General features: G+C 41.5%; 4 protein-coding genes across 9 annotated transcripts in view; 2 read left to right on the top strand and 2 right to left on the bottom strand.

Moving 5' to 3' along the window:
• Positions 1-1,282, top strand: part of LOC118394732 (elongation of very long chain fatty acids protein 1-like) — a 28,087-nt gene extending 26,805 nt beyond the window's left edge. For all 5 annotated transcript variants that reach the window (XM_035788221.2, XM_035788223.2, XM_035788222.2 and 2 more), the window contains 2 exons: positions 116-255; positions 412-1,282. In XM_035788221.2, coding sequence (XP_035644114.1) covers positions 116-255; positions 412-756 — 485 coding nt within the window. In that variant the 3' untranslated portion in view covers positions 757-1,282. The remainder of the gene's footprint in view (positions 1-115; positions 256-411) is intronic.
• Positions 1,283-4,596: 3,314 nt separating this feature from the next.
• LOC118394730 (cell division cycle protein 20 homolog) lies at positions 4,597-9,774 on the bottom strand. 2 transcript variants are annotated; one of them, XM_035788217.2, is made up of 11 exons: positions 9,642-9,774; positions 9,099-9,321; positions 8,790-8,938; positions 8,613-8,709; positions 8,403-8,528; positions 7,415-7,611; positions 7,183-7,277; positions 6,068-6,302; positions 5,778-5,903; positions 5,450-5,567; positions 4,597-4,879 (listed from the first exon to the last, which is right to left on the bottom strand). In XM_035788217.2, the coding sequence occupies exons 2-11, from the start codon at positions 9,295-9,297 to the stop codon at positions 4,701-4,703; spliced, it is 1,521 nt and encodes a 506-aa protein (XP_035644110.1). In that variant the 5' UTR covers positions 9,298-9,321; positions 9,642-9,774; the 3' UTR covers positions 4,597-4,700. The 2 variants fall into 2 exon arrangements, with proteins under 2 accessions (XP_035644110.1, XP_035644111.1); XM_035788218.2 differs by lacking the exon at positions 9,642-9,774 and adding an exon at positions 9,568-9,635.
• A 114-nt stretch (positions 9,775-9,888) lies between these two features.
• Positions 9,889-14,582, top strand: LOC118394731 (tRNA selenocysteine 1-associated protein 1-like). The gene is made up of 9 exons (XM_035788219.2): positions 9,889-10,230; positions 10,920-11,017; positions 11,391-11,490; positions 11,949-12,001; positions 12,205-12,336; positions 12,822-12,941; positions 13,103-13,349; positions 13,496-13,541; positions 13,717-14,582. Exons 1-9 carry the CDS (start codon positions 10,195-10,197, stop codon positions 13,857-13,859), a joined length of 975 nt encoding a protein of 324 aa, XP_035644112.1. The 5' UTR covers positions 9,889-10,194; the 3' UTR covers positions 13,860-14,582.
• A 1,781-nt stretch (positions 14,583-16,363) lies between these two features.
• LOC118394729 (fat storage-inducing transmembrane protein 1-like) lies at positions 16,364-19,199 on the bottom strand. Its single transcript, XM_035788216.2, has 2 exons — positions 18,159-19,199; positions 16,364-17,252 (listed from the first exon to the last, which is right to left on the bottom strand). Exons 1-2 carry the CDS (start codon positions 18,335-18,337, stop codon positions 16,601-16,603), a joined length of 831 nt encoding a protein of 276 aa, XP_035644109.1. The 5' UTR covers positions 18,338-19,199; the 3' UTR covers positions 16,364-16,600.
• Between the last annotated feature and the right edge of the window lie 5,237 nt (positions 19,200-24,436).

Below are 24,436 nucleotides of genomic sequence, written 5' to 3'. Positions count from 1 at the left end.
GTGTAGGCCGTCATTGTAAATAAGAATTTGTTCTTAACTGACTTGCCTAATTAAATAAAGGGTACATTTCAACCATTTGTTTTATAATAATGTGCCTGTCATTGTGAATCTCCAGCAGGGGGAATGAGCTCGTTCCATGCCATGGTCAACGCATGTGTCCACGTCATCATGTACACCTACTACGGCCTGTCCGCTGCAGGACCTCGCTTCCAGAAATACCTCTGGTGGAAGAAGTACATGACCGCAATCCAGCTTGTGGGTGTTCTTTCTTAATGATGTACAATTGGAAGAAACTGTTAAACGGAAGCATTGATTTGTGTATAGCTGCCGGTGTTACTGTTGTGAATTGGTGACTTGCGTGCAATCTACAAACATCATTAATATGTTCTCCCTTATTTCTTCCTTCTTCAGATCCAGTTTGTGCTGATCTCACTTCACATCTCTCAATACTACTTCATGGAGAAGTGTGACTTTCAGGTGCCCATGTTCATTCACCTCATCTGGATGTACGGAACCTTCTTCTTCGTACTCTTCTCCAACTTCTGGATTCAGGCCTACATAAAGGGTAAACGGCTGCCTACAGCAACCAAGGAGGCAAAGCTCAAGCAGAATGGCGTTACTAATGGTCATACCAACGGCATTACCATTGGCAACATTTCCATGGTTCCCAACGGCAAACAAGTGGAGAACGGCAATGGGACAACAGCGCACCGTGTCAACGGCCATAACCAACTCGGCAAAGTGAAGGAAGTCTAGCTTTGTCATTTTGGACGGTGAAGCATAACTGTCTGAGTGAGCCTCCAAAATGCCAAAGATTCCAAAACAATGCTACTCTTTCACATGTTAGCTACTGATCACTTTCCTCAAATGTATATTTTTTATATTTATTTACACTGCTTTTGGGATATGAATGGCTTAATGGATTTACCAGTTGGTCCCTATTTGACACACTGTTAAATTTTGAGTGGTTGGAGGGAACTACTAACTGTAGATCACACTGTATGAAGAGGTGTTCATCCTCACTATTATTCACCTCCAACCCAGTTTTGAAATGACCAATGAAAGCCCACCCTTGGACTTTAACTTATTGTTTGGCTGGCATGACTCCTGTGTTGCTTGAAAATATTGTAGTTTCCACTGAAAGGACTGGAACATGCTTGTAAATGGCTGACCCAGGTCTCTTTCAAAGAGATGGGATTTGTATTGATGTCCATCATGGTTTTGTTTTTTGGTGCTGTTTATATTTAACTTTTTTTTTTGAAATAAAACACATTTTAAGTAAGGCTGAGTCATTAAACATACTTACCGGGAGGCACATAAGGCATCCACAATCAAATACATCAGCCGATGTCACAAAGTGCTGTACAGAAACCCAGCCTAAAACCCCAAACAGCAAGCAATGCAGAGAATAGGCAGGTTTCTCGACTCAAACACTGACTTTTAGAAGGGATTGCGTGACACAACGTGAACAAGATTTTTTGACAGTCTGCTGGGTGGGGCGATATACGTTTCTCCATTCATTGGTGGCTAGGAAAAACTCCCTAGGAAGAAACCTAGAGGAACCAGGCTATGAGTGATGGCCAGTCCTCTTCTGGCTTGGCTGGGTGGCAATTTATAACAGTACATGGCCAAGCTGTTCAACTGTTCATAGATTACCAGCAGGGTAAAATTATAATCACAGTGGTTGTTGAGGGTGCAGCCAGTCAGCACCTCAGGAGTAAATGTCAGTTGTCTTTTCCTAGCCGATCATTCAGAGTTAGAGACAGCAGGTGCGGTAGAGAGAGGGAGAGTCGAATACAGCAGGTCCGGGACAAGGTAGCACATCTGAACAGGTCAGGGTTCCATAGCCACAGGCAGAACAGTTGAAACTGGAGCAGCAGCAGGTGGACTGGGGACAGCAAGGAGTCATCAGGCCAGGTAGTCCTGAGGCACGGTCCTAGGGCTCAGATCCTCTGAGTGAAAAGAGGGAGAAATTGCCACCATCCAGTTACGTCTGAAACACAGGCTTCCAGGGTCAGCAAATTTGGAGCTTCATGTTTCATCGAAATGTACAGCTGTGTACAGCTGTGTATCATCTGCATAGTAGTGAAAGTTAACACTATGGTTCCGAATCACAACACCAAGAGGTAAAATATATAGTTAAAACAATAGTGGGTCCTAAAACGGAGCCAAGAGGAACACTGACATTTACAGTTGAGGACAAACCATCCAGAGACAAACTGATATCTTTAAGATAAGATCTAAACCAGGCCAGAACTTGCCCATGTAGACCAATTTGGGTTTCCAATCTCTCCAAAAGAATGTGGTGATCGACGGTATCAAAAGCAGCACTAAGGTCTAGGAGCACGAGGACAGATGCAGAGCCTCGGTCTGATGCCATTAAAAGGTCATTTACCACCTTCACGAGTGCAGTCTCAGTGTTATGATGGGGCACATTTGGCCTAGCGTCGTCTGGGTTAGGGAGGGCTTGTTCGGTCGGGATGTCCTTGTCTCAAGGTTGCCAGGTGCAGTGTTTCTTCCGACACATTGGTGCGGCTGGTTTCCAGATGGATGTGTTAAGAAGCAGTGTTGGGTTGGGTTGTGTATCGGAGGACGCATGACTTTCAACCTTCGTCTCTCCCGAGCCCGTACGGGAGTTGTAGCGATGAGACAAGATAGTAGCCACTACAACAATTGGATACCACAAAATTGGGGAGAAAAGGGGGGGAAAAATAAAACCAGACTGAAACGTTTCGTATACATTGTCTTCAGGAAAGCTGTGAGTTGCTGTCAAGGTTTGGCTTTTTCAAGAGAGGCATTATTACTGCCACTTTTAGTGAGCTTGGTACACATCCGGTGGATAGGGAGCTGTTTATTATGTTCAACATAGGAGGGCCAAGCACAGGAAGCAGCTCTTTCAGTAGTTTAGTTGGAATAGGGTCCAGTATGCAGCTTGAAGGTTTAGAAGCCATGACTATTTTCATCAGTGCCAAGAGATATAGTATTAAAAAACTTGTGTCTCCCTTAACCCTAGGTGCTGGCAGTGTTGTGCAGACTCAGGACAACGGATCTTCAGAGAAATATGCAGATTTAAAGAGGAGTCTGTAATTTTCTTTCTTATGATCATGATCTTTTCATCAAAGAAGTTTATCACTGCTGAAGTGAAAGCCATACTCTCTTGGGGAATGCTGCTTTTTATTTATTTTTGCGACAGTATCAAAAATAAATGGATTGTTCTTCTCAAGTTTTTTGTTTTTATGGGTGTGACTGCATCTAGGGTATTAGTTAGTTCCTCCGGTGGTTAACTGATTTTTGTACTCTGACGTCCTTGGGTATGTGGAGGGCATCTAGGAATCTTTGGGCTGTCTGAGAATTTATAGCACAGCTTTTGATGATCTTTGGTTGGGGTCTGAGCAGATTATTTGTTGCGACTGCAAACTTAAAATGGTCAGATAGTCCAGGATTATGAGGAAAAATAAGATCCACAATATTTATTTATTCCACGGGACAAAACTAGGTCCAGAGTATGACTGTGGCAGTGAGTAGGTCCGGAGACATGTTGGACAAAACCCACTGTGTCGATGATGGCTCCGAAAGCCTTTTGGAGTGAGTCTGTGGACTTTTCCATGTGAATATTAAAGCCACCAAAAATGTGAATATTATCTGCCATGACAAGGTCCGATAGGATTTCAGTGACAAACGCTGTATACGGCCCAGGAGGCCTGTAAACAGTAGCTTTAAAGTGATTGAGTAGGCTGCATAGATTATGACTAGAAGCTCAAAAGATGAGAATGCAATCTTTTTGTAAATTGAAATTTGCTATCGTAAATGTTAGCAACACCTCCGCCTTTGCTGGATGCGCGGGGGATATGGTCACTAGTGTAACCAGGAGAGGCCTCATTTAACAGTCAATTCATCAGGCTTAAGCCATGTTTGTCAGGTCAATCACAATAAGTTAATTGACCATAACTTTCTAGGAACTGAGGGATCTAACATTAAGTAGCCCCATTTTGAATGTCACAATCTCTTTCAACGACAGGAATGGAAGTCTTCGACCACCGCCATGTTTAGACCAACCTAGATCGAGGCAGTCTCAATTGGGTTAGCCGAGCTGACTATCTTAATTCCTGCAGAATTGCTTCTCAGAAACCTACCGATCAACAGTCTTGTATTCTGCAGATTGTCTTACTGGAAAGCACCCATTGGTTTTCCAGGTAGTCTTTACTGTGGTCACAGCTAGTTTCAGAGGATTGTTGACCTGAGCTGTTATCACATGACCTAGAACCCATCCCACCTGGCTGGACTTAATCAAGCCCGAGTTATGCATTTCAGAAAACACCATTCTTGGTTAAAGAGCCATTTATGAATAAGACCACATTCAACTAGCGCATCACCAATAAACTCAGGTGTACTTCAAAATAATGTTAACCACAGAAAAATGAATCAAAAGCAGAGGCTAATATGGTTTCAGCAAAGAAAATCTGTTTCACATTGAATGAGGGCCTGGACAGTATTTCACTACACTCTACCCAGGTTATAATACTTGAAGATTTTCTTAACTGGAAAATCAGATTTGTCATAGAGTAGCAAGGCTGCAAAATATTCAAACAAAGAAAATTTAAAAGTGGCAATCTTTATTTTACAGTGAATAAACATTTTGTACATTAGTAAAGAATTAGGAGTTTATCAATAACTTGAACACACAATACAAAAAAGGTTAATTATCGGATAGATTGGTGGATGCTGCTGCTGGTGGACTTCGCCATCCTCTCTTTGGCCTTCTTCTTGACTGGATCCAGCTCAAAGCTCTTCCAGAGGCGGACAGTTTCATCACCGGCTACAGTGGCGATAGTCGAGCAGTCTGGACTCATGGTAATGTTCAAGACCCTGCCCTCATGACCTTTGGGGGGGAGAAAAAGTTTAAGATTTCAGTTGAACTTTTACCCCAGAATGGCTACAGTTGGAAACATGTGCTATTTTACTTTCAATTTTGTAGACTCCGGACCTACTCACTGCCACCAAAAAAATGTACTTTTTGGTTACGGAAAAGACTTCACAGCAGTTTAGATGATTCTTTACACTATACCTACTTATTTTGTCAAACTGAAATTAAGCAAACTAATAGAATTTTAGGAACCAAGAAAAGGCAGAGCAATTTCAGCATAGCACATCTTTAAACATGCATCATTGAGATGGATTGGGAGGTGTACATGCCCAAAATGCTTCAGCATTGACATTAAGCAAATTAAATCTACATAAATTAAATCGACATTAATCAAATTTAGTTTAAATTAGGCTCATGTTTACCCAGTTAAGAAATCTGGGGTGAGGGACATTATTGTCAGGCTCTTTGATGCTTTTACAGCTTTAGGCAAAAAAAAAAGTCCTTGTCAACTGATCCATCAATGACAAACTTAAAAGCTCTGTGTAAAGTTATTACAAGATTCATCATTTCAGGCCAGACACTCACCATTGAGCTCTGCCACTTTAGTCAAGGAGGGATACTTCCAGATGACTACGTTGTCGTGGGCATATCCGTGGCCGGAGACCAATTCCTTGTAGTTTGGCGCAAACTTCAAAGAGGACACCTGTAAGGCAGATTTGACCACCAGTCAATGCCTGATCGTAAAGGCATTGCAGTTATGCAAAGTAAACTTTTTTTTAAGTGACTGGTATGCAAATATTCATTTCGCTATGACTGAGCAGCAGGTCCTTGGAGGTGGAATATCATCTAGCACAAAATTGAATGAGACTTCAGAACAGACAATCCGACTAGGGATCAAGATGGGTGCAGTTACCTGAGACTGAGTGTCCAGGGCACTGATGCAAGAGCCACTGGTGACGTTCCAGATGCGGATGTGACGGTCACTGGTGCCCCCTCCAGACGCAAGAATGTTAGGTTGCCATGGGCACCAGGCCAAAGCCTAAGGAATTTTAGTAAGAAACAATCATTGTGGTTGTGCATCTCTTTACAGTGAGTGGACTTGAATGTGCATCAAATTATTCAATCCCAACTCCATCCTTCAAACATGGTATTTTATTTAGCACGTTGCACCAATAATTACATTTAGTTTTTTTTTTTGCTTACCTTGACTGCACCTTGGTGCTCATTGAAGCTGTGGACAGCATTACTGCCTTGGCCGCTGCCCTCCTGCACACCTGGCCACACGTACACAAGGTTGTCGTTGCCGCCGCTGGCCAGGTATCTTCCATCAGGGGACCACTCCAGCCCACACACCTCCTGAGAGTGTCCAGACAGGGTGAAGATGTGGTGGTCTGCTACCCTTACATCATGGTGGTGGATGTGACCAGATCTGGAGCCACTGGAAAAGGTAAATCACAAGATGGTTAATAAAAACACCAAATCAAAACATTCTGGACACAAGCATAACAAAAACAAAAGATCCAGGAGGGACTGACTTAAGGCTGTGGCAGACTCTACATGGGATTCCATCTTTTACATTTAGTCACGTCACACTGATGTTACCAAATTAAAATCTTTATCATCCTGTCCAGATGTACAATTCGCTTCAGTTCTGGCGTCACATTCTGTGATAGTCTTGCGAGGCCTCGTCAACTGCAGTGGTGTATTTGATCTGAGCATGTGCTTGTGCTTATGCGCAAGTATATTGAATTTAAATAACTGAAAGTAGGCATTGTAGAACATTTCCAAATAACCTCTAAATCAAATAGGCTTCCTCAAAATAGCATGGTCACTGTGGTAGAAGATTATTTTGATTGGCGATTGTGCATTTATTATAATCCCATCAGGTAGGCTGATTTCAGATGAGTCACGAAAATAAGACTATCCAGGAAATTGTTCTGACACAGTATGTAGCCTAAACATTAAATAGAACTATTAAATTAATCTGACTATTCACAAGAATCATATAGTGTGCATACTCTGTACCGGCAGTGTTCCTAGTTGTCAGTCGCTGGGATCGGCTCGTACCAGCCACACTGCACGATAAAGCCCCCCAAAAATTGGACACGGTATAACTTCTTCAAGGGGTCTACGACCGCATGTAGCAGTAATCAAAGCGACAGATCCATGTCACACTGAACGAGCCAAGACGTACCACAACCATTTACGACCCAAGAATGTGCCCACAACATGGACATTGTCTGGGACAGTAAAAGCATTGGGGGACTGACTATTCATACAGTCGGCGTCCGCCCCCCCGCCAAGACATGAATATTTACCTGGAAAGAATGTGATTGTTCCAACTCAGACTGCCAACTCTGGAAGTGTGGCCAGACATGCTGCGTAGACGCTTCTGGTTCTCCACATCCCACAACTAGGGACAACAACAAATTCAGGTGATATGTACAAAATGGAAAAAAGGCATCAAATCATTCTTTAACAAAATAAAATTGCATTGGAGGCCCAATTCAGTTAGATGTGCACTGGGTATGTTCACAGCAGACCGTTCACCTGAACTTTGCAGTCACTGGTACCAAGGGCAAGGAAGTTGCCCTCCTTGATCCATGACACAGAGCTGATGTAGTCCTCCACCCGCTCCATCTTCATCAGTAGGACGATGTCACCCTGGGTGGCGTCCCACAGATAAAGATTGCTGTGAAGGGCAACTGCTAGAAGGTTCCGACTGCTCCAGTCTAGTAGGTTCAGATCTGTGGGAACAGACGGAGGTAAATGGAGCTTTTTAACAAAGTAAAAGAATACGCATCTCCACCCTGAATGAATTTAGGTCAGTCTGAAGACAAAAGGACACGATCAACTTGATGTGGCCCATTTGTCACTCCATCTTCCATTGAAATCTTGGACCTCTTCTCTCTATACACCAAGTCACTCAGCTCAGTCATATCAGCCTGGAAGATAACTCAGCTTGGATGTCAGCCGACCACCTCAAGCTTAACCTCGACAGGACGAAGCTACTCTTCCTCCAGGGAAAGGCCTACCTCACCATCACAGATGACACCTCCAGAATGCAAAAAACCCTGGCCGGACCCTGGACAACACCCGTTCTCTGCCAACATCAAAGCAGTGACTCACTCCTGCAAGTTCATGCTCTACAACATCGTAGAATACAAACGTCTCACCGGAAGCAACACAGCTTCCACCTCAAGATAGGACAGCAGCTTCCCTGTCCATCTTCCAAAAACAACCAAAACCCCACCTCCTCAAAGAGTATCTGAAGTAATCCCACACCCCCTCCACAGATAAGAGCAGCTGCCAAATTACTAAAATGTAAAACACTGGATTTATGCATTACGGCAGGCGCATGTTACACCCACAGCTAGGATTACTTCCCAGGTAGGTTACTGGACATTTACTGTGTAAGGAGACAGTCATCATTTTGAAGTTCAGGAGCATCTATGACACAGCCCTAGATTAAGTCAATCGGTACCTGCTCCTCAGACAGGTTTTTAGACATTTGTAGTACAGTATTGGCAGGACTCACAGAAATCATTTCGGAGTTCAGGAGCGTCTAAGATTCTGTCAGGCACTGATGGTATGTATCGGTTCTTTTTGGTGGAGACTGGGGTAGGAATCTGACTGTAGAGAACTTTTAGGTTGTTCTGGTAACCTGCAAAGAAAAGAGAATTTGACACCAGATTCTGATAGCAAGCAACTGACATCAAGTCACTATCATTCCCAACAGAATGCCTACCTTCTGGAGCATTCAAGGGTTTTCCTCCCAGATGCAAGATCTTTGCCTCCTCAATGTCATATCCATTGAGAGTAACAGACCATGCTTTCTGGTTCTCCTACAATGACAAATTTGCCTGTGTTACAATACAACATACCAACAACAAATGTGATTGGAAATGTTAGAGAAAAGACTCACAGATGTCGCTGCTGAGGGGTTTGTGTCCATGGGTTCATTTTCCTTTGAGAGCAGGAAGCTTGCCACATCCATCTGTTTGTTGTTTCTAGTGGGAATGAAACGGTCACCACCTGCCTTGGAAGGTGTGCACTGTGTCTTTCCATTTTTACCTGAGCAAGAGAGAAGTGCAGATTAGTAATAGAACCCTTGGTGAAATAGATTGTTAACAGTGCCACACCCATAGACAGTTGAAAGAGACTACCTAAGTATAGATAAGCAAGTACTGTAGAGCAAGATTCAACATGAAAAACTAAAATAATAGCTGGTCACCTGGTGTTTTACTGGGCGTCTTGGACAGACTAAGAGATCGGTTTCCGGATTTGCCAGGTGATAGAGCGCTGGTGTTGGCACAGCTGGTCGACATCGACGAACTGGCTTTTCTCTGCCACCTCGCCATGGGCGCGTTAGTGATTGGCATATCCAGCTTCAGAATGCTGTGAATGTCGTTGTCAAATCCAAATTGAGCCATGTCTGAATCTGTCTTTCGGACTTCCTACAGGGTAACGTTGCAATAATTAGAACCAAGTAGTTTATAGTTTAGTTTAATATGACACTAACAAATGCGTATATTTTGTTAACTAAACGTGCATGTTAACTAACCGTAGAAAACTAATTCACTGACGCTATAATTGAACGGCTAACGTTTGCCAGCAAACCTGTTGGCTTTCTCCGTCATTTACTATTTACATTCCATGCAACAAAACCCAAATGTAGGTGTTAACAAACGTGAGCTACTTACTATAAAATTAATTCCACATGTCGTTGATGATAAAATTGTACTTTTAGAACTACTGGAAGGGAAAATCAACTCACCAACTTCACTGAAACGTGTTCCTTTCTGCCGCAGCTCAGGTTTAAAATTTCAACGACCAATGACGAACTGTCTTTAAATTACTAAATGCGCTGTCGTGATTGGTTTGTTCAAAAGATTTGGGAGGTTACCATGGAAGCAGAATAGCATCCGTTACTATGATTGGTGGAAAAGGTAGCCGTTGCCCTCCTGAATAATCAAAGCTGAAAGAAAATATCGTCACACTTCTTCGAAGGACGGATAGAATCCACATCGCCCCCTCGCGAAAATAAGGTCCAAACCACTGGCACGGAGGTTTATATTGTTTTGTTAACACTGATCTATAAAGTCAATCATTTTGAAGTCGCCTACATAATCTAATGCGGAAATGAATTCAAGATGTGTCCATTCTTGCTAGTCCATTTATTTAGCTAACCGAATTTCCGGAGGCGTGGTCTTCACCATCTTTGATTTCAGTAGCACCAGTTTCAGCAGGAAGAGCTATCCATTTATAAAACTTAACTAGTAGCTACATATTCGTGTTTGTAGGATACACTCCGAAAATAAACCACCAATATGTTCAACAGGATGACAAGCCTTTGGATGGGTGATGTATGTTCGCTCTGTTTTAATCGTGTTGTTACTAACTGACTGAAGGCAAACGTTTTAGCCAGCTATTTTAGCTACTGGAGACTAGCTAGCTAGTAACGTTATCTAATTTGCTAACGTCAGCTAGCTAAATTCACCATTTGTTGTGATGTGAAGTGTATAATCTGTATGGTTATGTGGACGTTCGTTTAAAAACAGGACAAGAGATACAGCCAGTGACGTATTAGGTACCGAATTAAAATGTGTTAACTTCTCAAAAGTAATGTTTCCGAATCCCGACAGTTTTGCTAGCTCGCTGCCCTGGCTGGGCCTAGTAGTAGAGGACCTAATAATATCAAGAGTTTCTAAACCTGTCTTTGGTAATAGTCTAACGTGTTTACAGCTACTCCTTAGCCCAAGCAGACATTTGTTTAAACATTTGGGTTGTCACTAGTTATCATAGCTGACTAAACTCCACTCCATGGTGAAGGAAGTGTCTGACGAATTGAATTGCCACAAAGTCATAATTATAGCAACATTTTAAACCTAACTTTAACCACACTGCTAACATTATGTCTAACCTAACCAGGCCTTCTCTCACTTCTCTATTTCATGGCTTGTACTGTAGCCAGCTTTATATTTCATGGATGTGAATGGGATATTTGCAAGTGTATATCTTACAGACAAATAACTCTACACAATCTTTTTCAAAGCTGGACCCATACATGGATGAGAATTTCATCAAACAAGCCTTCAGCACGATGGGCGAGACGGCGTATGGTGTTAAGATCATTACCCACAGAGTAACAGGGTATGTTCATCACACCTCTGTGTAATGTAGTCAAGTAATGCCATGTGTTTCCTTGTTTTTAAATAGTCCACACTATTTTATGTAGGCTATATATCAAGCAACTACTTTCCCAAATTAGAATCAGTCAGTAATTAAAATACATTGTGAGTAATTCAGCTACAATGCCAGGCTACCCTAACCTTAAATGTCAGTTTATCTAGAGCCTCCTGTTGTCATTTTAGGGAAGTTACTTGGTTTACTTACCACAGAGTTGTGAATTGATACTGTCATTTCAAAATGCAATATTTATTACCCCACATTGTTTTTTTTTGTCCCGTTTCTAAAATGTTGTTGTATCACACTGTTGGCACTAATACAATCTCTTGTTCTACAGTGGTTCAGCAGGCTATTGCTTTGTGGAAATGGCAGACGAAACCAGCGTTGATCGATGCGTTCACCAACTGAATGGGAAGCTAGTTCCTGGATCAAATCCGGTGAGCACTCATCATAAGCTTGACATTTCTAAAATTCATAGTTCATTTGAACAACTTACTGAAGATGTATTAGCAGACAACCACCCTCTAGTTTTAGTTTCAAATGTGTTGTTGGTAGCCGAGCTTCGCTAGCAGTGGCCCCCACCTTAATTTGAGGTTGATGGAACGGAATACAGTATCTCAGATTTACATTACTGCAAAGTTACTGAGCTCCGTTTTCTTCCTGATGAAAGTGGTTGAGGCGGTTTGTAAGTTGACTTTGTTTAAAGCTGGTGAATAAACTCTGTTAGGAACTAACTGACGAATGGAATAAAGCCTGTTCTGGGTGGTGGAGGTATGTAAACCAAATAAAATGTTCTTCTCTAATAATATACTCTTTATTTTCCAGCAATATATGTCCTTACTACACGCATTTGTCTTTGAAGGTGCTTGATTGCTTGTTCTTTTTTCCTGTATAGCCCAGAAAGTTTAAGTTAAACTATGCAACTTACGGGAAACGGCCAGAGGCTGGGTAAGCTGTTTTACTTTCTTCCTCATTTGATGCATGATTCTGTTGTTGGAACTGTTGTTGGAACCTGCAGTATATCACACTGTTCTGTGTGATGTTTTCTATCTCCAGAAAAAAAAGATTGTGCGAAAGAAACTGCTAGATGGTTTGGTGTTGGTTCACCTTCGTAATCCCTCTCTCTGTGTCTGTCTTTTATGCAACCTCAGCCCGGAATTTTCCGTTTTTGTGGGAGATCTGTCTTCAGATGTGGACGACTACCAGCTTCATCAGTTCTTCTTGAAGAAGTACCCTTCCTGCAAAGGAGGCAAAGTGGTCTCTGATCAGTATGGTAACTCCAGGTATGTGTGCTGAACAGACTTATACATTCGTGTTATTTGGTGAGGCTAGTTATGCACCACCTGCTTTTGAACACAATTTGAATTAATCTGACATGTCATTACATTTTAAATTCCTTGTAAAAGCTCATGGCGTTTTTACAATAGACAATTGTTTCAATAACAATTCTTATTACATTGGATGTGTGTGTATTTAAACTACTGTGTTGGGTATCTTCGCCACTGTTTACCACTGGTATATTTCCCCCAAAATACTGGAAAAGTTTGTTTCTGACATTTATGCTAAAACTATTGTTTTCCCCATGTAGGGTAAGCAAGAGCAACTCACAATTGAAGTGATGCTACTTCATATTAAAAGTAAAACAACAAGTTTCAGTTCTACCATACCATTTTTGTTTTTCGAATTAATTACGCATTTGATTAGCATGATACGGCGAGTTCGGACAGAATGTGTGCTCAGGGTTTTAGCATTTTGCTTGCTCTCGCAGAGGTTATGGCTTCATCAAGTTTGAAGATGAGAACGAACAGAAGAAAGCCATCGATGAGTGTCAGAATGCTTCAGGCCTGGGGACGAAACCAATCAGGATCAGCATAGCTGTGAACAAGAGGTATGGTTCTAATCTTCTGAAATAAGTGTATAAATGATACTGTATTAGGGTCAATTAGTGTCATGCTGGTCTGTCTTTGTTGAAAGTTGATGTGTGATTGTCCTCCTAACTTGACATCCACTGCTCCTAACATAAATTGTTCCTGTTTCCTTGCTTTTTAGCCATAAAATGAACAGCTATAACAATCAGAACCACAACTCCTACCACAACAATTACCAACAGCCATATTATCAACAACCCAACCAGAATTACTACCCTCAGTGGGGCTATGACCAGTACAACAGCTACAACTATGGTGGGTACGGTCCCTACGGGGGGTACCCCCCTCCAGGCCCCCATGGGATGATGGGACCCCCACCCCCCATCGGCATGCCCCCCATGCCCACAGACATGCAGACATCCTCAGAGGTAAGGCGTCCTTACATGCTCCTGGGATCTTTCCACATCATTTCCCATAACCTGTCCCTTAATCTAATGAAATCTGTCTAATAATGGTTTTCATGCTAACAGGTGTTCACAATGATTCATTTGTGTTGTCTTGTTTTTCACATTAGCAAACACAGGAGTCCACAGATGAGCCTGAAGAAGAGGCAGCAGAAGGTAACTCTTCACTATACTTTCACATGCACTAAAGGAAAATGCTATGTGTTTCAGATATAAGGTCTTTCTTGTTCTTCCTTTTAAATGTATTGTTACCATTGCCTGACTCTGTTGCATTCAAAACCCTTGGTTTCTTGACATTTACTCTTCTTCATTCCCCTCTCTTCCCTGCCAGAACCCAATCCTCACCTGGATGTGGATGCACTGAACAAAGAATACATGGAGGGGAGTGAGGAGCTCTATGATTCACTAATGAACTGTCACTGGCAGCCACTGGATACCATCACTTCAAAAATCCCTCCTTTTTCCACTTCCTGATCTGTTTCAACTTGTCCTATGAATTTAGTATAAAGTCTATTTTCTCCAAAAGAGCAGTCACACAGAAAATGTCAGCGTTGTTTTAAAAAAAGAATCACCAGTAGAGACGCATTATGTTTCTGAGCTACATTATTGGTCATTTGTATATATTGTCCACGTCTTTTGCTTATTTTTTTCTGTCTCTCGAGATTATTATTATTAGATCTTTTTTTTTGCCGAAACTTGATTCTTCCATTTTAATTTGATTATATCAAGTAACCAATGTTCGTCATCTCCCAGACACTTTGTTTTTTATTTCACACTGTTTTGGGTACCATCTTGTCTTCGTAAAGAAATGTTGGTGTAACTCTATTTTTCAAAAATGAGAGACTTACATTTGAGCTTGTATTTCAAAAGCTTGCATCTCACCTTTACTTTAGGTTAGTCTGTGGGTTTCTTTTTTCTTTTAAATGCATTTACCTGTCATTTGCATGTTATACAACTTGTCTATTTGTCTTAGACTTGTAATTCATGTCAGCTTTTTTTTTGTGCCTGTAGCTTTTGAAATAATTGTATTATTAAAGCTGACTTGGAGGGGGAAAAAACAAGATGTTGAAGTTGTTTAAGTACAGTAGTAGACTGTATTATCCAATTGTAATTTGACATGGAAAAGTGGTGCTTATGCAAAGTTTAACATTTTCATTCAACACATTTGGTCTGATTTTAATAAAATCACAATTAATAAATTTTCCTTCTTACCAACAATTGAGGTCAGAAGTTTACATACACCTTAGCCAAATACATTTTAAAGTTTTTCACAAATCCCAACATTTAATCCTTGTAATAATTCCCTGTTTTAGGTCAGGATCACCACTTTATTTTAAGAATGTGAAATGTCAGAATAATAGTAGAGAGAATGATTTATTTCAGATTTAATTTATTTCATCACATTCCTAGTGGGTCAGAAGTTTACATACACTCAATTAGTATATGGTAGCATTGCCTTTTTAAATAATTTATAGGGTCAAACATTTTGGGTAGCTTTCCACAGTAAGTTGGGTGAATTTTGGCCCGTTCCTCCTCACAGAGCTGGTGTAACAGAGTCAGGTTTGTTGGCCTCCTTGCTCGCACACGCTTTTTCAATTCTTTCAACAAATTTACCATGGGATTGAGGTCGGGGCTTTGTGATGGCCACTCCAATACCTTGACTTTGTTGTCCTTAAGCCATTTTGCCACAACTTTGAAGGTATGCTTGGGGTCATTGTCCATTTGGAAGACTCATTTGCGACCAAGCTTTAACTTCCTGACTGTCTTGAGATGTTGCTTCAATATATCCACATAATTTTCCTACCTCATGAGGCCATCTATTTTGTGAAGTCCACCAGTCCCTCATGCAGCAAAGCACCCCCACAACATGATGCCACCCCCGTGCTTCACGGCTGGGATGGTGTTCTTTAGCTTGCAAGCCTCCCCCTTTTTCCTCCAAATATAACGATGGTCATTATGGCCAAACAGTTCTATTTTTGTTTCATCAGACCAAAGGACATTTCTCCAAAAAATATGATCTTTGTCCCCATGTGGAGTTGCAAACCGTAGTCTAGCTTTTTTATGCCGGTTTTGGAGCAGTGGCATCTTCCTTGCTGAGCGGCCTTAAAGGTTATGTTGATATAGGACTCGTTTGACTGGATATAGATACTTTTGTACCTGTTTCCTCCAGCATCTTCACAAGGTCCTTTGCTGTTATTCTTGTATTGATTTGCACTTTTCGCACCAAAATACGTTCATCTCTAGGAGACAGAACGCGGCTCCTTCCTGAGCGATATGATTGCTGCCTGGTTCCATGGTGTTTATACTTGCGTACTATTGTTTGTACAGATGAACGTGGTACCTTCAGGTGTTTGGACATTGCCCTCACGGATGAACCAGACTTGTGGAGGTCTACAATTTTCTTTCTTAGGTCTTGGCTGATTTATTTAGATTTTCCCATGATGTCAAGCGAAGAGGCACTGAGTTGGAAGATAGGCCTTGAAATACATCCAAAGGTACACCTCCAATTGACTCATTATGTAATTTGGTATATCAGAAGCTTCTAAAGCCATGACATCATTTTCTGGAATTTTCCAAGCTGTGTAAAGGCACAGTCAACTTAGTGTATGTTAACTTCTGACCCACAGGAATTGTGATACAGTGAATTAATCTGTAAACAATTGTTGGAAAAATTACTTGTGTCATAGACAGAGTAGATGTCCTAACCGACTTGCCAAAACTATAGTTTGTCAACAAAAATTTGTGGAGTGGTTGAAAAACTAGTTTTAATGACTCCAACCTAAGTGTATGTAAACTTCCAACTTCAACTGTACATGTCCTGCACTGTCAAAGATGCATAATCAAAACGATACAGCATTATGTAATGAATGATGTATGGTCAGATGCACTGTAACAATGTGTTCGAGGCCTAGTTAATACCATATTGATATGCATGTACATTTGCAAAATGATGGCACCTGAGGTCTGAAAGGCAGCCATCGAATTGTATGAAGAATTTTATTTATCATAAAACTGCTTGTAGACAAGTTCACAAACAAATATTTCTTATCATGTACAATAACTTTATGATAGTTGACATCAGTTAAAATGACTTAGAATTCTGTACAGGGTTTAATTAGCCCCTAATTCGTTCCTGAAAAAGACATCACATTTATTAGCTTCCTGTCTAAGTTTAATGAGGTGTGTTTATGCCTATAACCATTCCTCTCGTTCTTTCACTCAGGCTTCCCCCCTTCCTTCGTGGTGAAGAGTCCCACCCCTGGTCGTCCAGGACAGTACCAGCTGGGGCCCAGGCGGTACCAGCCCTGATACAGGCCCCTCCAACTAAGACACCCCAGAGCCCCTCCTAAGATCTGTGTGGGGAATGCGGGGAAGTAAGCCAGCAGGCAGAGAAGCAAGAACATCCAGAGGCCTAGCAGAGTGACACAGAACAGGAAGAGCAGGCGCAGCGGGGCCCCCGAGGGCCCACCCAGAGTCAGGTAGGGCCCGAACACGGCCGTCTCCTCTGCCACCAGCAGGCAGCACAGACATAGCAAGAAGATGTCCTCAGAGACCTCATAGCCACGCCACAGCATGCCGTTTCCCACACACAACTGTTTGCTCGCCCCCTCCCGAAGTAGTAGGAAGGGCTGGCCGTCCACCGTGGGCTGGCCATCTACCACACTGAGGGGCTCGTAGCAGCTCCCTGTGGCATTCTCAAGGACATCCAGAAGCTTTCGGAACCCCACCCACAGCCCGCCTGCCACCACCAGCCTGGACAGGTGTCGCAGTGAGAGAACGAGGGATCTGCGCACTGAGAAGGAAAGGAGGAAGACAAAGGAGCCGACGAAGATGCAGGTCCATCCCCAGCCTGAGCGCAGGAATGCTCTGAATGGTAAAGAAATGACAAGATGGTTGGAACATAGTTTTAATTAACTGGCAGGCATGATTTGGAATATTGTTATTATGTACAGGCTTCCTTCTTTTCACTCTGTCATTTAGGTTAGTATTGTGGAGTAACTACAATGTTGTTGATCCATCCACAGTTTTCACCTTTCACAGCCATTAAACTAACTAACTATTTTAAAGTCACCATTGGCCTCATGGTGAAATCCCTGCACAGTTTCCTTCCTCTTCTGCAACTGAGTTAGGAAGGCGCCTCTATCTTTTTTTGTGACTGGGTGCATTGATACACCATCCAATGTGTAATTAATAACTTCACAATGCTCAAAGGGATATTCAATGTTTGCTTTTTTTTCTATACCATCTACCAATAGGTGCCCTTCTTTGCGAGGCATTTGAAAACCCCCTTGGTCTTTGTGGTTGGATCTGTGTTTGAAATTCACTGCTCGACTTAGGGACCTTTACAAATAATTGTATGTGTGGGGTCCAGAGATGAGGTAGACATTCAAAAATCATGTTAAACACGACTATTGCACACAGAGTGAGTCCATACAACTTATTATGGGACTTGTTAAGCACATTTTTACTCCAGAACTTATTTAGGCTTACCATAACAACGGGGTTGAATACTTATTGACTCAAGACATTTTAGCTTTTCATTTTAATCAATTTGTAAACATGTCTACAAACATAATTCTACTTTGAATTGATGGGGTATTGTGTGTAGGCCAGTGTCACAAAATCTCAAAATTCTGACTGTAACACAACAAAATATGTAAAAAGTCAGGTGGTGTGAAAACTTTCTGAAGTTGCTGTGTACTTTAGAAAAAGACCTTGAAACAAACAATAAGGCAATCATGCATTGTTATTTGGGCCCATCTTAGTTCTCACCTGTAAAGAAAATTTGTCCTTTTGGCAAAGATGCTGTGTTGGGAGACCCACATGCTCAGGGCAGGTCCAAACACAATCAGGCCTGATAAGAACAGGTGAAAATGGCGGCGGAATTTGGCACTTCCCATGAGTCCGGCTGCCAGGTCAGTCAAGACCACCAGAAGGGTATTGAGAAACATCTCAACTGACTAAATCTAGTCTCAACTGAAACAATAATGAAGCTTTTTATCTCTTCCTCTGGCTTTAAATCTATACCCTATAGTTCATGTGTGTATCCGATGATCCTGTAGGTTGTTGTTTCTGGATTGCTTACTATGCCCGTGTGACTGACCAATCCTGTATGTTATAATCCAAAACCAATACCTTCAGTTGGTGTAAATCACTTTTCATTGAATCAATCCAAAGGTTTGGTAATTCAATCGAGATGCAAGTTTTTGACATTCAACTCTTCATGTGTAGATGTCTTAAATAAAGTGGCAGGGGTTCTGACTTTCAGAAGCTCACTTATTTGAATGTGCACAAATCCAGTTGTTCACCTCCTGTATCCAACACAGTTGGTACATCCCATTTCTACAAATGTTGCACGTAATCTGTTATTCAATATCTTGCAGTTTTCCACAGTTGAATAATATTTGAATCCTGCCTTGTCTGACCTTGACTAGGTTTCCACTTGGGATTTACTTCCACGTGTTGCCACTGTTCTTCCTGTTATTGCTGAGGTAACTGCCCACCTCTTGCTCATGCAGCATTAAAAAAATATGCTAATCCACAATGGCGTGTTCGTTGTCCTTGTGCTCATACAGTAAACCGTAAAGTCCAACTGTTAGAGCTGAAGTTAGAGATTCCTCTGTCCCACATCCCCTCAGCTCCCGTCTCACTCCACCCATTCACCCTTTCATCGACACCGACAGAGTGGGACATATGTTCTCGCCTTTGGAAAAACCCTCCGTTGCAGGTGTCACATTACCTTTACAACATTTTTTAGGGGTTACAGAATGTATTGAGTGAATCAGCAAGTACCCAACTGTTAATGTGATTGTGTGTTAATGTGGTATTTGTGTGCATTCCAAAAAAAGACTACATTAATGCTGAGTACGCACTTTGTTTATAATATCTTTCAACTCATTATGAGCAGTGTGAAGTTGTGCAATGATATTTGATTATAGTAAGCGCTAGAGCTCCCAAATACTGTCCCAGTTGAATTGGTTGGCCCACAGTTCCACAATGTAATTTAGTTTTCTTTAACTCTCTACTGTAAATGTCAGTAACATTCTAAATAACTAGGCCTCCTCCATGTGTCTTCTATTTATATCTATAACCTGTGTACTGTGTCCACACCCGCCCAGCCACCATTCTTAGACTCAGCTGTCGGTGTAGGCCTAGAAGCCTGTCTCTGTCAATCAGTGAGTTGGAGCTGCTCTCTCTCTCTCTCTCTCTCTCTCTCTCTCTCTCTCTCTCTCTCTCTCTCTCTCTCTCTCTCTCTCTCTCTCTCTCTCTCACTCTGTCTCTCTCTCTCTCTCTCTCTCTCTCTCTCTCTCTCTCTCTCTCTCTCTCTCTCTCTCTCTCTTCTCTCTCTCTCACGCTGACATTTCTAGCTAAAGTATTCCTGACTGACATCCCTCACTGCTGTCTATTTTCTCTGTCTGCCTATATACAGAGAAAGTCTATATCTAGCATGTACAGTGCCCTCAGAATATTCACACCCCTTTTCCACATTTTGTTCTGTCTGGATTTAAAATGGACTAAATTGAGATTTTGTGTCACTGGCCTACTCACAATACTGTATAATGTCATAGTGGATTTATGTTTTTAGAAATGTTAGTAAATTCATTAAAAATGAAAAGCTGAAATGTCTTGAGTCAATAAGTATTTGTTATGGCAAGCCTAAATAAGTTCAGTAATAAAAAACGAGTCACATAAGCTGAGCATGGTGAAGTTATTAATTACACTTAGAATGGTGTATCAATACACCCAGTCACTACAAAGATACAGGCATCCTTCCTAACTCAGTTGCCGGAGAGGAAGGAAACTGCTCAGAATTTTCACCATTAGGCCAATGGTAACTTTGAAACAGTTAGAGATTAATGGCTGTGATGGATCAACAACATTGTAGTTACTCCACAATACCAACCTAAATGACAGAGTGAAAAGAAGGAAGCCTGTACAGAATAACAACATTTTAAAACATGCTTCTGTTTGCAATGAGGTACTAAAGTAAACTAAAGTAAAATATATACTAAAGTAATACTGCAAAAAATGTGGCAATGAAATTAACTTTGTCCTGAATACAAAATGTTATGTTTGGGGCAAATGCAACACAACACATCACTGAGTACCACTCTTCATATATTCAAGCATGGTGGTGGCTGCATCATGTATTCTTGTCATCGCCAAGGACAAGGGAGTTTTTATGATAAAATTACAAGTAATAGAGCTAAACACAGGCAAAATCCTAGAGGAAAACCTGATTCAGTCTGCTTTCCAACAGACACTGGGAGACAAATGCACTTTTCCGCAGGACAATAACACAAGGCCAAATATACACTGGAGTTGCTTAGCAAGACAACATTGAATGTTACTGTGTGGCCTAGTTACAATTTTGACTTAAATTGGCATGAAAATCTATGGCAAAACTTGAAAATGACTGTCTAGCAATGATCAAAAACCAACTTGACAGAACTTGAAGAGTTTTTTAAAGAATAATGTGCAAATATTGTAAAATCCAGGTGTGCAAAACTCTTAGAGACTTACCCAGAAAGACTCACAGCTGTGATCTCTGCCAAAGGTGATTCTAACTTGTATTGACTCAGGGGGTTGAATACTTATGTAATCAAGATATTAGTGTTTTATCCATAATTGTTTTACAAATTCTCTTCTATTCTGACCTTACTGAATATTTTGTGTAAATTGTTTTTAAAAAAAAGTAAAATTAAATCCATTTTAATACCACCTTGTAACACAACAACATTTGTAAAAAGTCAAGGGGTCTGATTACTTTCTGAAGGCACTGTAACTTGTAGAATCAAAATTCCTCGTGGGGGCAAATTCCCACTGGATTTTTTTTATTAAGGCCAATGGATGTAGTAGATCTGTTTTTCCCATGAGGCTCCAGGGGAAAAGCCTAGAAGGGATGTGGAAACAATGTTGATTCAACTCATGTGTGCCCAGTGGGCCATTCGCACTCCCAAGACAGAATGTCATTTGAACACATGTACACCATCGATTGCAAGCACCCTCATCGATTGCAAGCACCCCTACGCAACGATCAAGCTACCCCTCAGCTACCCAAATAAAACATTTTGCCATTGGTCTTTCCCAAAATATCATTGCACATTCTTCTCTCATAGCATCAGTGATTTAGCACACACCTTGATCTACTGTTGACAAGACACTCATCTTGCATTCTTGCTGAATATTTTTGCACTTTGAAATCTAGAGGTGTAGGCTTATGTGATGAGAGGACGTATTTTCATGATATGCCTTTTAGTATAGACCTACTGAAACTATGATAATCTAAGGGACTGTACATGACTTATAATGAGGGATACCTTGAGAAAATCGGACCTCTCTGAATTGAAAATATATTTCTTCCCTTCCTTAATGCTTGAAAAAAAACAAGTGACCCTTCCCTATCCCCAAAATAATAATTAAAACATAAAGTGAATAGCAAAGAACATGTTTACCCTTAGTCCTAGGACAGACCAGAGGCTTAGATGCAGTTTTAAAAACGGTTCCTCCTATTGTAAGCATTACATGGCAAAGTAGCCAGATGTGGATTCGCAGACCACCGCAGACCGGGGTAGGGGACAAAGATCTCCATTATAGCGTCTGCTAAATGGCATATATTTATATTATATATTATAATAAAAGCACCGTATGAATCGATCATATTATTTGCAGACTGAGAAACAAATTGCCTTTTATAAATGCATTTCATGTAATTCTATGTAATTTTATATGACATAGAATTGAGCAGAATCTTTTTTAGTATGCTGCAGGACCAGAGACGTTTTGATTTCTATACAGGCTATTGTTAAAAAAGAAGATAGTCCATGTCTGTAAAATATGAGTGCAACAGAACCAGTTACAGCTGAAGTACAGCACCAGTCAAAGGTTTAGATGCACCTACTCATTTCAGGGATTTTGTTTATGTTGACTATTTTCTACATTGTAGAATAATAGTGAAGACATCAAAACTATGAAATAACACAGATGGAATCATGTAGTAACCAAAAAAGTGTTAAACAAATCAAAATATATTTTAGATTTTGGATTCTTCAAAGTAGCCGCCATTTGCTTTGATGACAGCTTTGCACACTCTTGGCATTCTGTCAACCAGCTTCATGAGGTAGTCACCTGGAATAATATAATAATAATATATGCCATTTAGCTGACGCTTTTATCCAAAGCGACTTACAGTCATGTGTGCATACATTCTACATATGGGTGGTCCCGGGAATCGAACCCACTACCCTGGCGTTACAAGCGCCATGCTCTACCAACTGAGCCACAGAAGGACCACGAGTCACCTGGAATGCATTTCAATTAACAGGTGTGCCTTGTTAAAAGTTTATTTGTGGAATTTCTTCCTTCTTCATGTGTTTGAGCCAATCAGTTTTGTTGTGACAAAGTAGGGTAGGGGTGTTATACAGAAGATAGCTCTATTTGGTAAAAGACCAAGTCCATATTATGGCAAGAACAGCTCAAATAAGAAAAGAGAAATGACAGTCCATCGTTACTTTAAGACATCAGTCAATGTGAAAAATCTCAAGAACTTTGAAAGGTGGGTAGTATATGGGGCTTTGGTGACAAAACGGATGGCACTGTGATAGACTACATCCAATTTGCTGAGTAGAGTGTCGGAGGCTATTTTGTATTTGACATCGCCGAAGTCAAGGATTGGTAGGATAGTCAGTTTTACAAGGGTATGTTTGGCAGCATGAGTGAAGGATGCTTTGTTGGTAAATAGGAAGCCGATTGTAGATTTTATTTTGGAGATGTTTGATATGAGTCTGTAAGGAGAGTTTACAGTCTTACCAGACACCTAGATATTTGTAGTTGTAGACATATTCAGAACCGTCCAGAGTAGTGATACATAAGTCAGAACCGTCCAGAGTAGTGATGCTAGACGGGCGGGCAGGTGCGGGCAGCGATCGGTTGAAGAGCATGCATTTAGTTTTACTTGCATTTAAGAGCAGTTGGAGGCCACGGAAGGAGTGTTGTATGGCATTGAATCTCGTCTGGAGGTTTGTTAACACTGCACCCGGCCCGACACAGTCCTCTCCCGAGTCCGTACGGGAGTTGCAGCGATTAAACAAGACTGTAACTACTACCAATTGGGGAGAACAAAGGGGTAAAAAAAAACATTTAAAAAAAAAGAAAGTCACTGAGCTCTTCAGTAAGGCCATTCTACTGCCAATGTTTGTCTATGGAGACTGCACGGCTGTGTACTCTATTTCATACCCCTGTCAGCATCTTTGGAAAGACCTGAAAAAAGCTGTGCAGCAACGCTCACAGCCAAAGGTGCTTCAACAAAGTACTTCAGTACTTCAGTACTTTGTTGAAGCACCTTTGGCTGTGATTACAGCCTCAAGTGTTCTTGTGTATGACGCTACAAGCTTGGCATACCTGTATTTGGGGAGTTTCTCCCAATTTTCTCTGCAGATCCTCTCAAGCTCTGTCAGGTTGGATGGGGAGCGTTGCTGCACAGCTTTTTTTCAGGTCTCTCCAAAGATGTTAGATCGGGTTTAAGTCCCAGCTCTGGCTGGACCACTCAAGGACACTCAGAGACTTGTTCTGAAGCCAATCCTGCATTGTCTTGACTGTGTGCTTAGGGTCGTTGTCCTGTTGGAAGGTGAACCTTCGCCCCAGTCTGAAGTCCTTAGCACTCTGGAGCAGATTTTCATCAAGGATCTCTCTGTACTTCGCTCCGTTCATCTTTGCCTTGATCCTGACTAGTCTCCCAGTTCCTGTCGCTGACAAACATCCCCACAGCATGATGCTGCCACCACCATGCTTCACCGTAGGGAAGGTGCGAGGTTTCCTCCAGACGTGAGTTCAATCTTGGTTTCATCGGACCAGAGAATCTTGTTTCTCATGGTCTTAGTCTCTTCAGGTGCTTTTTGTCAAACTCCAAGCGGGCTGTCATGTGCCTTTTACTGAGGAGTGACTTCTGTCTGGTCACTCTACCATAAAGGCCTGATTGGTGGTGTACTGCAGAGATGGTTGTCCTTCTGGAAGGTTTTTTCTCTGACACGTGGGACCTTCCGTGGGACCTT

Source organism: Oncorhynchus keta, chromosome 15 (assembly GCF_023373465.1).
Source record: "Oncorhynchus keta strain PuntledgeMale-10-30-2019 chromosome 15, Oket_V2, whole genome shotgun sequence".
NCBI lineage: Eukaryota > Metazoa > Chordata > Actinopteri > Salmoniformes > Salmonidae > Oncorhynchus > Oncorhynchus keta.
This window is presented reverse-complemented; position numbering and strand designations above follow the sequence as displayed.

Bases quoted from the DNA above. Each gene is read 5' to 3' on its own strand.
- LOC118394730 (XM_035788217.2), bottom strand. From the start codon at position 9,297: ATGGCTCAATTTGGATTTGACAACGACATTCACAGCATTCTGAAGCTG. The intron at 6,303-7,182 runs GTAAATATTCAT...TACCTTTTCCAG, and splicing joins AACAATCACATTCTTTCCAG to TGGCTCCAGATCTGGTCACA. The intron at 5,568-5,777 runs GTAACTGCACCC...TCTGCCTTACAG, and splicing joins CCCTGGACACTCAGTCTCAG to GTGTCCTCTTTGAAGTTTGC.
- LOC118394731 (XM_035788219.2), top strand. From the start codon at position 10,195: ATGTTCAACAGGATGACAAGCCTTTGGATGGGTGAT. The intron at 12,002-12,204 runs GTAAGCTGTTTT...ATGCAACCTCAG, and splicing joins GGGAAACGGCCAGAGGCTGG to CCCGGAATTTTCCGTTTTTG. The intron at 12,337-12,821 runs GTATGTGTGCTG...TTGCTCTCGCAG, and splicing joins GATCAGTATGGTAACTCCAG to AGGTTATGGCTTCATCAAGT.
- LOC118394729 (XM_035788216.2), bottom strand. From the start codon at position 18,337: ATGTTTCTCAATACCCTTCTGGTGGTCTTGACTGACCTGGCAGCCGGA. The intron at 17,253-18,158 runs GTGAGAACTAAG...TTTACCATTCAG, and splicing joins AGGACAAATTTTCTTTACAG to AGCATTCCTGCGCTCAGGCT.